At 40.0% G+C, this 15,927-nt stretch overlaps 1 protein-coding gene across 1 annotated transcript; it reads right to left on the bottom strand.

Moving 5' to 3' along the window:
* Window positions 1–5,690: 5,690 nt before the first annotated feature.
* LOC134391331 (NEDD8-conjugating enzyme UBE2F-like) lies at window positions 5,691–6,370 on the bottom strand. The gene is made up of 2 exons (XM_063115359.1): window positions 6,075–6,370; window positions 5,691–5,937 (listed from the first exon to the last, which is right to left on the bottom strand). Exons 1-2 carry the CDS (start codon window positions 6,368–6,370, stop codon window positions 5,691–5,693), a joined length of 543 nt encoding a protein of 180 aa, XP_062971429.1.
* Between the last annotated feature and the right edge of the window lie 9,557 nt (window positions 6,371–15,927).

Below are 15,927 nucleotides of genomic sequence, written 5' to 3'. Positions count from 1 at the left end.
AAATACTGGTCAGATTTTTTACCTCAATTCGGATTTGTCCAGTGTTTTTCTCATGATTAGGCTAGGGTTACGGGTTTTTAGGAGAAAGACCACAGAGGTGGCTGGTCGTTCTCATCACATAAAATCCAGAGTACATGTTATCAAAATGCCTTATCACTGATTATGTTAACCTTGATCATCTCTCTAAGGTAATGTCCAACAGGTTTCTCCACTGTAAAGTTACTACCCTTCCACACTATTCTTTGGGGGTTTTTTTTTAAAGACCAGTAAGGGGATCTTAACCCTTGGCTTGGTGTTGTCAGCACCAAGCTCTCCCAAGTGAGCTAACCAGCCATTCCCATATAGGGATCCGAACCCGTGGCCTTGGTGTTGTCAGCATCACACTCTCCCAAGTGAGCCACGGGCCGGCCCCATACAACTTTGAAAGTCACTAAGTGCAGCTCGCACTCAAGGTGGGGAGATGGGTGTTTAAGATCTACCTCTTGCAGTGGGAGTATGTACATAAATTATTTTCTTCAAGGGAAATTTGTGTATTCCTCCCCATTTAGTTATTTATTTAATCATGTATTTATATCTGTATAGATTCATAGATATTTATTTTATACTTTGGTTATAATTCAATTCTATGTAATTTTGTTGGTCAAATTGTCCCGGCTTTGTTAATTGGGAGATTTTTTTCAGGTTTGCTCCTGTGTCCTTTGACGATTGCCTGTTTTTTTTTAAAAAAAAAAAAAAAAACCTTTTTTATTCACATTAACACACACGGAAAAGTTCGCGAATCGTAAGTACAGTTTATTGAATTTTCATCAACTCAACACACCCTTTAACTTGTACCCAGGGAAAGGACAGAGCATTACTGGCACCCGGAAGCTCCCTGCCTGCCTCTTGCCATCCCTCCACAAGGATTATCATTATGCTGATATCTAACAGGACGGATTAGTTTCATCTGTTTTAAGCTTAATGAGAATGGATCATGCAATATATTTTCTTTAGGGTCTATCTTCTTTTGTTCAACATTATGAAATTCTTCCATGTTATTGAGTGAAGTTGTTTATTTCTCAACTATATAATATTTGTTATATAATATTCCTTTATGTGAATGTACCATAATTTATGCATTCTTTTTGTTGTTGGACATTTTGACATGTATCTATTTTGAATAAGGCCAATATGAATATTCTAGTTTGATTTTTGATTAATGTGTTAGTGCCCACCATAAAAAAAGGCACACCTGAAGTGTAATAGGGAGATTCTCAATAAAAAGGAATTAGGAGGAACCTCTTACAGAATTTGGGCCAGTGCTAGGTGATTCTATAGAGGAATTAGGGAAGTAGGGGGCCAATAGATTGGGTGCAGTCAGGAAACAGACAATTCAGTGATTGTCAGTTTTTTATCTAGGAGGCAGGAGGATTAAAGCAAGCTAGAGCAGTCATTGGTAAAAAGGCAGCATCACTCATGTTAGAAGAAGGGGCTATTCATTTTTGTGGTTGTAGAGGGCCTTGTTTCTGTCTTGTCGGAAACACAATCATGGTGTAACTGTCTCTGAATGTTGTTCATATTCTGTAATGTTGATTAGGACCAGTTGGGAACATTATGCTAGCTTAACTGTTTTTTTATTTTCTTAGTCCCCCTACATAGCCTATCTGTTAGCAACGCCATTTTTATTTTTTCACATGTGGTCACATATCTGTTCTTCTCCCTCATTTCATAGATAAGGAAACTGAGATGTTAACCTACTTTCCCAAGTCACAAGACTGTTAAGTGACTGTTATCTTAACCACTACATTCTAGGATCTAGAATTTGCCTATATTGAGGATATTTTGGGTCTGTTCTCTCACCTTTCAATATTGACAGCACTCCTTCCACTCACAGCCAGGTATACATCAATGACAGAGGATTAACTCAGGAGCGGGAGATGAGTGACTCTGCTTTGTCAATAACTATGGTGAGTTACTTTACCTCCAGCCAATGATGGTACACCACTGTCCATTCACAATCCCTCATCCCAGCTGTGGTTCTTGCTGTTTATATGGAAGACTGTCTCCAGAGATGTTTGTTGAACATGCTGCTCCTCCCGTCGAGAGGTGGAGTTGGGGGCTGGCCAGTTAGCTCAGGTAATTAGAGCATGGTGCTAACAACAAGGTCCAGAGTTCAATCCCGGTACCAGCCATCCGCCAAAAAAACAAGCAAGAGGTGGAGTCAAACCCAATGTATGGTGACTATAGTTAATAATTGTGTATTGCATACTTGAAATTTGCTGACAGAAGATCTTAAGTGTTCTCATCACACACACTCAAGTGGTAATTCTGTGAGGTAATGGATGTGTTAATTAGTTTGATTGTGGCAACCATTTTATAATGTATATATATATATATATATATATAAAATTATCACATTGTATACCCTAAATATATGCAATATTTCTTTGTTAATCATACCTAAATAAAGCTGGGGGAGGGGAAGAGATGGAGTCACGTTCCCTCCCTTGAATACAGGTTGGCTTTGTTACGTGCTCTGACCAATAGAATGCAGTAAAAGTGATGCTGAGCCAGTCCTGGGACTAGCTCTTTTTTTTTTTAATTTTTAATTTTTTTTATTTTTAAAGATGACTGGTAAGGGGATCTTAACCCTTGACTCGGTGGTGTCGGCACCACGCTCTCCCAAGTGAGCTTCGGGCCAGCCCCCATCCTGGGACTAGCTCCTAAAAGCCATGTCTACTTCCATCTTCCCTCTCTTGGAACTCAGCCACTGTGCTGTAAGGAAGCTCAGGCAGTGCTGCTGGAGAGAGAGAGAGCATGTGGAGGAGAACCAAAGTATCCCTGCCGACAGCCAGCATGGAGGTTCCGTACAAATTAACGAGGACTTTTTGAACCACCCAGCCCAGTCTAGCTGCCGGCTGAAAGTAGTTGCACGAGTGATCCCAGTTAATACCCTATGAAGCAGAAAAACTGCCCTGTCAACTGCCAGAATTGTGAGAAATAATAAACCACTGTCGTTGGGTTTTTTAAAAAATATAATGTTAAAAACTGAGATATAATTCACATACCATACAATTCATTCTTTTAAAGTGTACATTTCCATGGAATTTAGTATAATCACAAAGTTGTGCAATAATTACCACTATCTAATTCTACAACATTTTCATCGCCCCCTGTAGTGGATTGAATTATGTCCCCCCAAAACTAATTGAAGCTTGAATTGTGTCCACCAAGTTTTATGTATTAGAAACTTGGCCCCCACTGTGACTGTTAAGAGGGTGGAAAATCCTATTATGGTAGTTGAAAGGTGGGGCCTTGAAGAGGTGATTGGATTGTAGGACTATACTGTAATGAATGGATTAAAAACGGTGGTCATGGGTGTGGTTTAGAGGGCTTTAAAAGGGTAGCATGAAGAGTCTGTCTCTCTGCTCTCTCTGCTTCCACCCTCTTGCATTATAAGGGGTAACTGTTGCCACCACCAAATGTGTTCCTTGGACTTTGGACTTCCCACCTCAGAAACTGTAAGCAATAAATTTCATTTTCTTTGTAAATCACCCCATTTCAAGTATTTTGTCATAAGCAACAGAACGGACTAGTACACCCCCCAAAAAATCTCCGTACCCATTAGCAGTCACTCTCCATTCCTCCCAACACCTGGCCACTAATCTTTATGTCTCTATGGATTTACCTATTCTGGACATCTCATATGAAGAGGATCATACAATATGTGATCTTTTATGTCTAGCTTCTGGAACTTAGCATAATGTTTCATGAGGATTTATCCACATTGTAGCAAGTATAAGCACCTCATTCCTTTTTTTATGGCTGAATAGTATACCATTGTAAGGATATATCACATTCTGGTTATCTATTCATCAGCTGATGGACATTTGGGTTGTTTCCATTGTTTAGCTATTATAAATAATGCTGCTATAAACATTCATGTACAAGTTTCTGTGTGGACATATGCTTTTATTTCTCTTGTATATACAGTATACTTATGCTGGATTATATAGTAACTCTTGGTTATTGAGGAACTGTCAAACTGTTTTCCAAAGTGGCTGTCCCATGTTATATTCCCGCTAGTAGTTTACGAAGAGTTCCTATTTCTCTACAATCTCACCAACACTTGTTGTGTTTTTGATTACAGCTATCCTAGTAGAATGTAAAATAATATCTCATTGTGGTTTCATTTTGCATTTCCCTAACAGCTAATGATGTTGAGCTTCTCTTCATGTGCTTATTGACCATTTGTATATTTTCTTTGGAGAACTGTATATTCAAGTCCTTTGCCCGTTTTTAAATTGGATTATTAGTCTTTTCATTGTTAAGTTGTAGAAGTATATATTCTGGATAAAAGATTTTTATCAGAAATATGATTTACAAATATTTTCTCCCATCTATGGGTTCCCTTTTTAAAATTTTATTTATTTATTTATTTTTGGAAACCAAACAAATGTTTATTTTGCATTTGATTTCATTGGCTCAAATGTATTAACACCGTATAAATCCACTTGCCTCTCTTCAGGGCTTTTCCTCTGAAGTGCATTAGCCTGACTGAGTGTGGCTATACATCACTGCTGATTCCTGGTCATCTGAGGCCCAGGAGGCTCACCCCCGGACAGGACCCAGACTGCAGTCAACTCAGAAGGCCACAGGTAGTTTCAGTGTCATTAGACACTGTTTGGGCTGATTCCTGAAGTATGTTTCCTGTCTCTTAGGACAGTGAGGGTCTGTCTGGTAAGTAGCCACTGGCTCCCTGTCACATGACCACTGCAGAAACACCAGACCCACAATGGTCCAGGCTCTGCCAGTTTCCTCTGGATAGCATCTGAGAAAGGGCTCCCTGCCTTTTTGTTTGTTAGTTTTTATTTTTATCATCTTGTTCTAGGCTCAAAGGGCTCCAAAACGTCCTTGCCACATCTCAACCTGAAAGCAAGAGCTGATTTTAAGAGCCAGATTCTTGTTTCATTTGGACAGAACAAATAATGTGTCTTTCATTTTGTCTTTGTATTTCTCTTCAATAGTTGCTTGACCCAGCATCTTTCTGTCTGCACTATACAATGAAAATACAAACTAAATGAGAATAGAAAAAAAAAAAAAATTAAAGCATTAAATTGTACAAATACAAATCTGTTCCAAAATATACTTACATTAAATAAAATATGCATTTCAGTAAGAGATCTACAGTGAATGACTCTAGGCATTCTGGGAAGCTTCACAACACCTAGGCAGGGCCAGCATTTGTGGAAGAAGCTAAGAGAATTTGCATCCAATCACAGTTTGTAGTGGGTTTCTTATTACCAATCTGCAAGTTACACTGAACACATCATTAGCATCACTTATGCAGGAAATTAATTTTGTGTAGGAAAAGGGGAAGCAAGCTCTAGTCTCAATTTTGAGTTCATTACAACGTCTCAAGAATTTCACCAGCAGCCTACACAGTACAGTTTCAAAAAAGTAAACATGTTAAGGTAAGCAGACAACTCTTTAGAAGTCCAAACACATTTTCTTGCTGTATTTATGCTGAATTCTCCATCTACAGTGGGCAGTCATGAAGATGGTCTTCTTCAGGACAACATGGTCACAGGACTGGGACAATCTGATGGGACTGGGAGGGAGCATGAGGATGGGGGTGAGGAGAGGCTGCCTCTTGCTGTTTCACCTTAGAGAAAATCGATAACACACAGTTCTGGGCCTGCGATCTCCTATCATCTGGCATAACGCTTGATGTAGTCATCCACTTTATTCCACAAGTCCTCTTTGTCCTGCAGATGATGTTCTGCAGCTTCAATATTCAATGGATCATCAAAATTCAAAAGATCAGTAAATAAAGAATTTAATCCCCAAACAATATCCTTTAATGTTCTCGTCAGAGCCCAGCCAGTGCCGTCGATCAAATGTTCTCTTAGTAAACACCATGTTGTACGCATCGGGAGCTTCAGTTTCTTTTCTTTTCTTTTTTTTTTTTAAAAAGATGACCGGTAAGGGGATCTTAACCCTTGACTTGGTGTTGTCAGCACCACGCTCAGCCAGTGAGCGAACCGGCCATCCCTATATGGGATCCGAACCCGCGGCCTTGGTATTATCAGCACCGCACTCTCCCGAGCGAGCCACGGGCCGGCCCGGGAGCTTCAGTTTCAAGTTGAAATTTTCCTCCCTGGTAGTTACCCTCATCTGGGGTTATAGGTAGCTGAAAGCAGCGAAGCTTGTTTGGATCAGGAAAGTGCATTTTACACGTACAAGGTAAATTAGCTTCAAGTTCTGCAACCTCTTTGACCAGCAACTTTTCTCTCACAGAAACCCTCCTAGTGGAGTCAGCTGTGGCGGCTGCTGTCCGAGAACCTTTGAGACCGTCATCCCGCTTCAGTTTGCTTGCCAGCGTGAGCATTACTGCTACCTTTACTCTGTGCACCAGCAGACAGGCGAGGTGGGCACAGCACCCAACACCATGCCCGGCCTGAGCAGCGGCAACGAGACACGGCCCCTCACAGCTGCACCGGCTCCCCGCGGCCCCTTTTTATTTCTTGATAGTGTCCTTGAAAAGCACACACGTTTTTAATCTTGATGAAATCCAATTTATTCGTTTTTTTCTTTTGTCACTTTTGCTTTTGGTGTTGTATTTAATAAACCACTGCCTAACCCATGGTCATGAATATTTACTCCTGTGTTTTCTTTTTTTTTTTTTTCTTACTTTTTTGCTGTGTTTTCTTCTAAGTGTTATCAATAAAATTTTAGCTCTTAATTAAGGTCTTTGATCCATTTTGAGCTTTTATATATGTTGTGAGTTAGGGGTCCAACTTCATTCTTTTGCATGTAGATACCCATGTTGTTCCTTTAAACCACTAAGTTTTGGGATGCTTTGTTGTGTAGCAATAGGTAACTAAAACAACATCTCCCATTTCTTCATTTTCACATCTGGATCAACCAACCAACCAACATCTGTGGATTCTACCGCCTTAATATGATGGATCCTTCTATTCTATGCCACAGTCCTCTCTCACTGAGACTGTATCACTGCAACCTTGCCATTTGGTCTCTCTTCTTCCAGAATGCCTTCATTTAGCGAGAGATTCTTTTTAAAAAAATTAATTTATTATTATTATTATTTTCTCTTACAGTCTAAGATGTTGCGGAGCAGTTGGGGTGGAGGTAGAGGGGAAGGAGGAGAGGGATAGGGTGGGAGGATGAGGAAGGGGGAGACGGCCATGGTTGAGGCCTGTGGCACCCCCCTCATTCTAGCAGAGGAGCCCAGTGGGCTTCCAGTGGCATCTCGGTAGTGGCTGGGCAGGATGCAGACATCAAGGGAGGGTGGCTGAGGCCCTCAGCCCCCCCCACCTCAAGAGCCCAGGGCACTTCTGGCAGTGGCCTAGTGGTTGTCGCTGGGCTGGTTGAAGATGTTGGGGGGGCATGACTGAGGCCCTCAGCCCTCTCCCCAACCAGGTTGCAAGCCGAGGGGCTTCCAGTCCTTCCAGGTTTTATAGGTATTCTTTGATGGTGTTAGATCTTTACTGGCAAATATCACAACTTTGATCTGTGGGATTTTTGTATCTTCTTTGAGTTCTATGTTGGATTATTAGCGACCCCCCCTACTTAAACTCTGTGCTGTAACTAATTTGTTGTCCTTTGCTTACTTCTAAGATGGGGGAACTTTCTATGGGGACCAGCACTTGAGCCCTGTGGCTGAGCTAAATTGCTGCTTTGCTGCTAATTCTCTGGGGAAGGCTTTTTGTGCAGTTCAGGTTTTAAATGTTGACTTTGTAAGCACTTCCAGGTCTTGTAAGGTCTGGTACACCTGGTTTGTGAGGAAACTCTGGTCTGGGCCTGAGTTTTTTCATCAAACTGCACTCCCTGTGGTTCTGTATTCCTGACCAGTCTTCACTGAGCGATCCTCTGCTGATTGGAAGGCAGATCAGCTCTCCACGCTGTGCCCCAATGTCCCCCAGAGGGCCCATCTCATCTAATGCCCACACTCCAAACAATTCCCATGGGACAGGCCATGTCCTGGTCCCTTGCAGTGACTCACCAGCCTCTGAGTGGCTCCTTTTTTCAGTTGTCTGTGGCTTTTTGCTCCTATGTGGGTCCATAGGAACCCTGTTAGTGGTCTAACTGGCCTGGTAGTCACCAAAGCCCTTTTCTCCTCTGCAGCCTCCAAGCAACTTCATATGAAGGGCACAGCAGCAGCTTTTTTCACCTCTTGCTCTGTACACTCACCACGGCCGGCCTTGAAGTGCCCAGTGATTGAAACAGTTGGAGTGGTTCTTTCTTTCTCTCACTGCGAGTTCTCCCACCTTCATAACCTCCATAGGTCTCTTTCCTCTTCCCCTGAGTTCTAGCAGCCCCAGCTTGGCTGTCATTGCTTTTTAATAGCTGTAAATTGGTTGATTGTGGGAGAGGGTGGAACTGGGGACTGTCTATTCCACATCTTGATTGGGAGTCCCTGAAATTTCAAATAATCTCATAGACAATGTAAAACTTTTATGTTCATTAAAAGTGGACCTGCGTTCAAGAGGATTATGAAACCGCTGTTGTGACATTAATAAACCGTCAAGTCAGAAAAAAATAAAAAGCACGAAGAGGGGATCAATGCCAAAGCAAATGCCTGTAGGATCTACAGAGTAGTCCTAAAAACAAAGTCCTTTTCTTCCTCTTCTTTTCCTGCACCTGTTAGTAAACTGTGTTTTTCAAATGAAGACAGCACTTGGATCCATCCAGGCCTGGTCCTTGCTATGAGCCAGGAGAGAAGGCTCCAGGTTACCTCTCTGTTGTACCACCTTCCTTGAATGCAGCTGGTCAAGCTGGGCAGAGAGCAGTGATCTAAGTGAGCAGGCATGGAAAAATGGTACTATGCTGCTCCTTCTGGAAACTGGAGCCCAGGGCTACTAAGGCATGGGCACGTTGGTTGCTCCTTTTACACTAGGACTCCAGCCTCCCAGTTACTCAGCAGCTGATTTTCTAGCTTGCAATCTGGCTCTGACCTATGGCATCTTCTTTCCTTATACTCCTCACTTCATCCATACTACTTGTGCTTTCTCAGAGGCACCATATTTGTTTCTTTACATATGTTGTGCACTTGCCTATAGTCCTCTTTAGCCTCTACCCCCAACACACACTCTCTTGTAGCCAGTGCCATCTCTTTCCAAGGGAACATGAGCATGATTTTCCCAAGAAGCCTTTCCTGACTGCTAAAGACTGCACTAACACCTTTCAAATCTTCTGTTACACTGTGGGAACAATTTCTTGGCATGAATCCCCTGGCCATCACCTTAACTCTAATCCCCAAATTCTGTTTTCAAATCTTATCATTATTGTATTTCTTGCACAGTGTGTCTGATACTTGGTAAGTAGTACAGTATCTACAAGTGCATCACGACTTTATGATAATAGTTTCTCACTGTGTGAGGGGTGTTGGTCTTTACTTATGTATGGCCTTTTACAGTTTCATAAAGAGCATTTACAATTATTTCTCTTCTTGTCCTCAACATTCCTATGAAATGGATATTCATACCCACTTCGTGGATGAGGAAACTGAGTCTTTTTTGATTTCCAAAAAGTAGATCAACTTGCTCAGCTAGTAAGTTTCAAAACTGGAACTTGAAAAGAGTTCTTGGACTCTGGATGTGACTTTTTCTAGTCCTAAGTGTTAACAAGTGTTAAATCAAGGCATTATAATTCCCATAATCAAGCTTTAGGTGGAAACTCAAATGACTTCACAACTGATTCATTACAGCAAATACATTTTTTGTATTTGAAAGAAGTACTACAAAGGTGCGAGAGCATAAACCTCTGCCCCTTTTGCCAAAGCGTGACAACCACAGGAACATCAAGCTCCTGTCCCAGCTTTGCTTTCTTTCACTGGCTATTCAAATCAAGCTTCCAAGGCAAAGCTATCTGCTAACTTAAAGTGTGGCAGCAACCATCGGACCCAAATCTGGTGAATTTTGTGTGATTCTGAAATGGTTTCAAACAGTGCTGGGCACTTGCCTCAAATACAAGCACTTAAGGAAGGGCAGAAAAATTCAGTAATCAAGACAAATAATACATTAATGCAATATTTTTTAAAATAAAAAATTAATACACAAAAATTCATGATGAACAGCATATTAACATTTTGAATAATGACAGGATCAACACTGGTGATTTTTCCTTTGCTTCGGGCTCCAATATGGCTCAGTATGGCAGTTACTGATGCTGTCATTATTAAAATTTTTGGTATTTTGTTCATCATGAGTTTTTTTGGCATTCATTTTTATTTTTAAAAATATTACATGAAAGGGCCGAGCCCGTGGCGCACTCGGGAAAGTGCAGCGCTTGGGAGCGCAGCGACGCTCCCACCGCGGGTTCGGATCCTATATAGGAATGGCCGGTGCGCTCACTGGCTGAGTGCCGGTCACGAAAAAAACAAAAAAAAAAACAAAAAAAAATTACATGAAAATGCTATTTATGCAAATTACTGAATTTTTTGACACCATGAAAAATTTTGTGCTCAAGGTGAGTGCCTCACTTGCCCTGTTCCCACCCTGTATCCAAAGGCAATGCCATCAGAATGTTTGGAGCACAGAATGTTTGGAGTACATCCAAGTCTGTGAAATTGTCTCGCCTGCTGTTTAAAAGATATACAAGTTAAGATAAGTTTTGTTTTTCATGTACTTGGATTTACAATTCAGTTGTTTTTACAAGAGGTTTCATTTAGACTTATACCTAATAGATAGTATAAAGCATAGAAAATACAGCTTTAAATACAGGATGCCCAGTTAAATTTGAATTTCAGATAAATAATAAATATTTTTTATTTGAAATTCAGATTTAAGGGCCAGCCCGTGGCTCACTCGGGAGAGTGCAGTGCTGATAACACCAAGGCCATGCGTTCGGATCCCTATATAGGGATGGCTGGTTGGCTCACTTGGGAGAGCATGGTGCTGACAACACCAAGCCAAGGGTTAAGTTCCCCTTCCGGTCATCTTTAAAAAAAAAAAAAGAAAGAAATTCAGATTCAGCTGGGCATCCTGTGTTTCCTCCCCCTGTCCCTCTCCCCCAATACAGTAACTCTGGTTACACAGGAGCTACGAGCCATTTTTAAAATGAGTGTGAGAGAGGAGCAAGCTTAACCATAATTAACTAGGGTTATAACTAATGACATGGATCCCGTGCCCTTGGCTCTGTATGTTGACCTGCCCTGTTTTGCTCTGCATCCCAGGGCTCACTCCTGTAGGCTGTTTCCCAGGCCCCGACATGAGCGGGCTTCCTGCTAAGTCCAGCCAATTGGAGGCACAGTGGGAAGTTAGCGGGCAGGACGAAGGGCAAGGTATTTCTCCCCTTCCTTCTCTGTCTCAGGTATGTTTTCTGGCAAAGGTTTTATCCCTAAACAGGCCCATGGTGGTTCCAGCTTTGCTTAGTGACCTCTGCCCTTCCCTTCCCTCTCCAGGGAAGGTGGTGTTGGTGTTTGGCAGTTGCCAAGGTCTGGGATGCTTCACTCCAGTGCCTGGTTTCTTAGCTCTTTCACCCAATTCCCAGTATTTTTATTCTTATTTTTTAATATTCAAATATTATTTAATTGCTTAGAGTGTTTTCTATTTTCCTGGCTAGACCCTGACTGATATATTTCTTTTGCAAAAGATTTAGAAAAAAGGAAAATGAGGGCCGGCCTGTGGCTCACTTGGGAGAGTGTGGTGCTGATAACACCAAGGTCACAAGTTTGGATCCTATATAGATGGACGGTTAGCTCACTTGGGAGAGTGTGGTGCTGACAACACTAAGCCAAGGGTCAAGATCCCCTCACTGGTCATCTTTTAAAAAAAGAAAAAACGAAAACGTTTAAACCCAGTCTCTTCTCTCATCCCAAGGCCTCCCCCAAAGAGCTTCTTTATTGCTTCTAGAGACATCTTTCAATGTTTGGTGGCATTTAGATCTGTGGCTTTGTCATTATTTCCAAACAATTACTATGCAAATACAAGGTATTCTGGGTAGAAGTATTAATAGTTTACATGGGATTTTCACAGGTGTATCAATATTATATTATTAGGTCCAATTGCCAATGAAGAGGATTTCTCAATCATCTGTTCGCATCATCTCCTGTGGACATTTCTAATTCACATGTGAAGAAAAAATGTGTATCTTAAACATACCTTTATTACTCTCTAAAACATGAATCTGAGAAGATTATTTCAACTATAAATATGGAGAAGTTGAGTAATAAGATGTTTTATTGTCATCATCATCATTGTGACATATTTCAAGACACAGAAAAGTACAGAATAAAACATGTCAATTTTATTTACCACCCAGATTTAACAAATGTCAACGTTTGCCACATTTACTTTGGATATTTTTTTGAAAAATGTGCTAATCATTACTGGTACAGGTGAGTTCAGTTTATATTCCCTCCCTGATTATATTTCCCTTACTTCCTTCCCAGAGGTATCCACTATTCAGAAGATGGTACGTATCCTTCTAGTCCATGTTTACAACTTATAAATATCCATAGACGACCTTTATTTTTTTCATTCAACTTTAAATAAATGTCACACTGACAGTGTCGTTCTGCAACTGGCTTTTTTTATACTCAACATTATATTTTTGAGATTTAACCACATTGATATATATATGAAAATCTTGTTTTTTTTTGTTTTTTTTTTGTCTTTTTAGGTGACCGGCACTCAGCCAGTGAGTGCCCCGGCCATTCCTATATAGGATCCGAACCCGCGGCGGGAGCATCGCCGCGCTCCCAGCGCTGCACTCTCCCGAGTGCGCCACGGGCTCGGCCCAAAATCTTGTTTGTTTTAACTGCGGTTCAGTATCGCACTAAATGATGCATCAGTCATACTTTTGTAGCTCAATCCCTAACTAAACGTCTCACAAGTAATACGGATATTAATTATCTTACTGACAAGAAACCTGCAGGTAAGAATTCCATTGCTAGATCAGTGGCTCAACACTGTCAGAATGCAATTTGGAATTCCTTTTGTCTTCCACTTGTGAAGTACTGCCACAGCCCTGAGCATCATGCTCTGACCCTACACTATCCAAAGCAGGAAAGGGAAAGGGGGGACAAAGAAGAATTCTCCTTTTCTAGCCTTATTCTCTAATCGGTAGGCACCACATTTCATCAGACACAAGATGCTATCAGTTCTAAGGCACACTTTTAATTTTTTATGACTACCAAGAAAAAAAATTCTGACAAATTAAACCATGATTTCATGATTTCTTATCCCTTAGAGGCTTTATCTTATACTTTTTAAAAGGGCTCTTTTAGACTAACTGACATAAATTTTAAAAAATTACATGTTACTCATGAATATACAAAATGGGAAAATATAAATGAAATAAATTGGTTAAGGTATGTCCAGAACATCTTCCCATGAAAGCCCCACTCTGAATCTCTTTTTGATTTGGCGCCTTTGATGTTTGTGTTCCCCCCACGACGTTGTTGTCCCCTCTCTGTGCCATCACAAACATGAGCAGTGCAGCATCTTCTCAGAGAGTGCACCACTGTTGTCTTGAGAAGGCCCATTCTGCAGATTTTAATTTTGGCACTTTCTGGATCTTACCAAAAGAAGTCAAAAAAGGGAGGTTTTCAGATCAAGTTTGCACACACACAGGGAATGACAAACACACCACAACAGTCATTAGACCAGCAATAATTTTGAGACCCTATCAATTGTAAGAAGCTTACCAATTTCAGAGCTGAAAGAGTGTGTCTCTTAGAATCAATGAAGTACGGTGAATCTTTCCTAGAAGCATCTCACCAAAATTTCCCTCTAGTTCTCATTGGTGAATTGGTTGCCTGCCCACTGCTGGATCGATTACTGGCAAAAAGAAAGGAGATTCCATCACCTGCCTTGGACTCATCACCGTGCATCCTCAATGGCTGGGAGCATTTCTATGGGGGATAAAATCAGAATTTTATTAGCCAGGAGGAACAGAGAATGGCCACTGATGGGACAACCTCTTATCACTTTACCTCTACATAGTTATCTCTTCTTTTGTTGGCAGACATTGAAGTCATTTCCAATTTTCATTTTACAAACACTGCTGCAGAGATCATTCTTGAACATGTGCAGTTACAAGAGTTTCTCTAGGATACCTACTATAAGGTGGGATTTAGCTGCATAACAGTGTAGCTATTTAAAAAATTTTTTATTAAGAAACCCACACAGAAAAGCAGAGATTATAACAAATATCATGTGTCCATCCCTCAGCTTCATTTTGCCATATATTAGTTTCATCTAGCCCCTCACCCTTACTGTATTTTGTGGCTAGAGTATTTTAAAACAAGTCTCAGACATCATATCATGTCACCTCTAAGCACTTTAGTAGGCAACTCGAAAAGAAATATGCAAATATTTTCTTGCATAACCACAATGCCATTATCTCATCTAAAAAAATTCAAAATAATTCCTTAATATCCTTCATTACCCAAGCCATACTTAAATTTCCTATATTGAATTTAAAAACTTCTTTCGTAATTTCTCCTTAGAATCAGAATCAAACAAGATCCATTCATTTTACTTGGTTATGTCTCTTATGTTTCTAAGTCTTTTAAGTCTTATGTTTCTCTCACTCTACAACAGTTCCTTCCTCTTTTATTTTTCCATTGACTTGTTGATGAAATTAGAGTCCAATATAAGTTTCTTCCTTTGTGATTGGTTATACTGCTTCTTTGTGGATTGCGTCCTCTATACTCAATATTTACTGTGGTCTAGAGGTCAGTTCTAAAGGCTTTGATTAAATTATGATTCAAAAAAATATTTTCCCCCAAATTCACATTCTGTATGCCCTGATAAGGCACATAATATTGGCTGACTCACTTTTTGTGAAGTCAAGACTGATTCTTGGGTTCAGGTTGTGATGGCCTGATTTTGTACATTTCCTTTCAGTTTTTCACCTTGTGATTTTAAAAGCATTAACGACCACTGCCTGAATCAGTTATTTCACTAATGGCTGAAATTATTTCCTAATTTGGACACTCCTGTATTTGATAGCTAGCATCAAGGATAAGTGTCTCCTTAAATTTTGTGTACCAGACAGCTCACTAGCTTCTCCTAGTCCCAGCCCTAGTTAGAATTCTTCTGTGCTGAAGAACTTGCTTTATCCACACGGATATTCGGTTGCACTGAAATTCACTTTATATCAGAAATGCAGGGTGAAAGTTTAGTTCATACCCTATAATTATCCATTTTCAGAGGAATAAGTTGATGTCCCAATAATCTCCAGGACTACTCCCTTTCTAAAAAATTATTCTGTTCTTGTGGCTTTTTATATATTCAGTATGTTTAATCAACTACAGTCCTACATCTTTTTGATATTAAAATTATTCCACGTGTGCCAGTGGGAGCATACAACCCCAGTGATTGTCCATTATTATAATTTTACCATGGTTTTAATTCTCTAATTTAGTTGTTGTCATTGTCATGTGTGTTTTAGATATATCCTTTTGTTTACCAGTTTCTTTGCTCATCCTTGCCTTTTTTTTTTTTTGACAGCTTGTTGAGATATAATTCATATACCATACAATCCACTCATTTAAAGTCCGTAATTTGGAGGTTTTCAGTATATTCCCAAAGTTGTGCAACCATCACCAATATCTAATTCCAGAACATTTTCATCACCCCAGAAAGAAATATTTTTGATTGTCGTATCCCTGATGATTAATGATGTTGAGCATGTTTTCATGTGCTTATTGACCATTTGTCAATAAACTCAGATAAATATCTATTAAGATTTTTTGCCCATTTTCAAAATGAGTTGTCTTTTTATTATTGAGTTTTATGAGCTCTTTATATATTCTGGACACAAGTCTTTAATCAGATAAATGATTTGCAAGTCTTTTTTTTAAATCAGAAACAGAATTTGCAAATATTTTTCCATTCTGTGAGTTGTCATTTTATTTTATTTAGATTTAGATGTATAACCTTTTTTCTTTTTAAAAAAATTTTTTAAAAATGGACA

The sequence above is a fragment of the Cynocephalus volans genome, chromosome 11, assembly GCF_027409185.1.
Source record: "Cynocephalus volans isolate mCynVol1 chromosome 11, mCynVol1.pri, whole genome shotgun sequence".
Lineage (NCBI taxonomy): Eukaryota > Metazoa > Chordata > Mammalia > Dermoptera > Cynocephalidae > Cynocephalus > Cynocephalus volans.
Note: the sequence above shows the minus strand (reverse complement) of the source record. Positions and strands in the feature narration are given on the sequence as shown.